Genomic DNA, 2,500 nt, shown 5'->3' with positions numbered 1-2,500 from the left:
TTAACCACAGACCCCTGACGGAATTGATCGTTCTTACGTCTGTCTAGGAAAACAGACATGTGGGTGGCGCAAAACTTTAAGTCACAGGCATGAAAGTCACGCAGCTCTGACCAACGAAGGAAAGCAGAAAAACCAAGCGCAACCAGCGACACCATTTGTAACTTCGGTAGAGAAGCACGAGGGTGACCATGGGAACGAATCAGCGCCCTGACGTGATGAGATTCAATAGGCTGCTTTTTCTTAGATGGGCCAACCAGGAGGCGTTTAAAACCAGCCAAGGTCTGAGAAACGAGCGGATCGTCAACAGGATTAGGACACCCAAGCTTCTTATGTAGCCATGCAATGCCATAAGCTGCTCCAAGGATTGACGAGCGAGATAAGCCACGGTCTGAAAGACTTGTCAAGTAGAGAGCAACTGCGGTTGGGTTACACTGTAAAGGACGAAACGAATAAGCACCAGTCAATCCATCGATTGGCTGCCCCTGCATACGAAGACACGGTTGAAGCGGCACAGTCATTAAGTATGACAGTCTTTCACAGTTCTACAAGCCTCTGAATCTCCACGTTGCTCCGTTGGTAAGGGGAAAAGCCTAAAGCGAAAATCAACAATGTCCAAAACATGGCACTTTAAAAACAGGAACAACATCCAATTGCTACACAGCACTAAACGTGCAAGATACACATCGTCTGAAGCGAAAACTGCCCACATGGCAAGTTAACACAGCACCAGTACACACTCCAACACATGGAGGCTTGGCCCACTCGGCGTCAACTGGTAAGCAAATCCGCACAACGGATAGGAGTCCACTTGACTCTAAAATGAACACACTACTGTGTCGGCACTGCCCTCTCGGCTTGCTTCAGCTGCACAACTCGTGCGCACTAGTACAGTTCCAAGTCCACTGACTTGCACAGAGCAAAGGCCCACACCTAGGCCAAGAGGCTCAGACAAAACAAAAGCAAATAATTAGGCTGAACAACTCGTTCAAGGTACTCATCTAATACCCGAAAACGTTCTAAGGCAAAAACTAAGGAAATACAATTCTCAAAGCAAATACCCTACACGAGGGAATACCATGCCCGAAAAAAATCCGCAGCTGCGGATCCAGGGAGAAAAGTAGACTCATGTAAAGGAATCTCCCGCCAGTCAAGAACAAAAGAGTGGAAAACCCTGGGGCTTCGAGACACCAACGGCCACCAATGAGCAGATTGCCAAAAGGGGATAATGAGAGTGCCCTATTCTTTACCCACTTTCATGTGACTGATAACCCTGGGAATAAGGAAGACTGGGGGGACCAACCAATTGTTTTCCCCTCCCCAGCTGACGGTAAAAGCATCAACAGCTTCGGTCCCAGGACACCACCATCGGGAACAAAACCTGGGCAACTGGAAAGAATTATGACTCGCAAAACGATCTACGGTGTGGGGTCCCCACAGAATATCAAACTGGCGAAAATGGACAGGGTTGAGCATCCAATCATCGCTGTCGACAACTTTCGACCAATAATCAGCTTTAAAATTAAAGTGGCGAGGTATCCACTCCGCAGAAAGGCGAATACCCGCTACATGGCACAAATTGTAAATGGCAACCGCTTCTTTTTGCAAATGAGGTTTACTACTGCCGATGGACAAAATACTGCAGACGCTCTGATTGTCAGATCTATCTTGCACTCCTTGCCCGTCAAAAGACTGGAAAACGACTGAAGAACAAATCTAATAGCACGAATCTCGCGGAAAGAAGAGCTGCATAGGGCCTCGGAACCCAACCAGTTCCCTCTAGCGACGTGGTAACCAAATTGCACAATAAATCCCGCCCAACCCACATTGCTGGCATCAGAGTAGGACAAAAGCTCTATCTTCGGGGAGAGCCTCCAGATTGGTTTGCCGCACAAACGAAAGAAATTACCTCTCCAAAAATAAGTTCCTCTACAGCTTCACGCGTTAAAGCGATCTTGCAGCTAAGGCTATGAACACTATTAAGGACTGCGTACAAGGCGCAGGTGCGCAAACGCACAACCGGACCCAAAGCGGGCTCCATAGAAATAAGGGTACCCGTAATACGAGACACATCCCTAGCCGTGGGTGAAAAATCGTCAAGAAGCAGTGAAACCAGATTAAACAGGTGATCAATCTGGTGGGATACTAAATTCTCCTTTGGTAAGGTCCAAAATAAAGCCTAAATGCTCCCCTTTTTGGCGTGGTTCAAAATTGCTCTTTTCCTCATTCACTAGCAGGCCAAGGCGATCAAGATCGCCTCGCACTAGTTGCGCGTCCTGAGAACACGAAGCTTTACTTGAATCGGCGCCGATACCGTCGTCCAAATAGACAGAAATCCTAATGCCTTGGTGCTTGTTAAGAAAGCGAAGGTCAAGAATCAATCGAAATTTGCCATTCTTTTTAGGAACTACACCTAAGGGACCGCAAACATGAACTTGGTCACGCTTGACTTCCACCGCGCTACCCGCCAACAACAATTGCTCGATAGCCTCGCAAACAAAAG

General features: G+C 47.7%; 1 protein-coding gene across 1 annotated transcript in view; it reads right to left on the bottom strand.

Moving 5' to 3' along the window:
- The window catches only part of LOC138058395 (integrase/recombinase xerD homolog), an 858-nt gene extending 340 nt beyond the window's left edge, over nt 1-518 (bottom strand). The window contains exon 1 of the mRNA XM_068904283.1: nt 1-518. This exon is cut by the window's left edge and continues 340 nt beyond it. Within this exon, the coding sequence (XP_068760384.1) occupies nt 1-518 (518 nt within the window).
- Between the last annotated feature and the right edge of the window lie 1,982 nt (nt 519-2,500).

The sequence above is a fragment of the Montipora capricornis genome, chromosome 1, assembly GCF_036669925.1.
Source record: "Montipora capricornis isolate CH-2021 chromosome 1, ASM3666992v2, whole genome shotgun sequence".
NCBI lineage: Eukaryota > Metazoa > Cnidaria > Anthozoa > Scleractinia > Acroporidae > Montipora > Montipora capricornis.
This window is presented reverse-complemented; position numbering and strand designations above follow the sequence as displayed.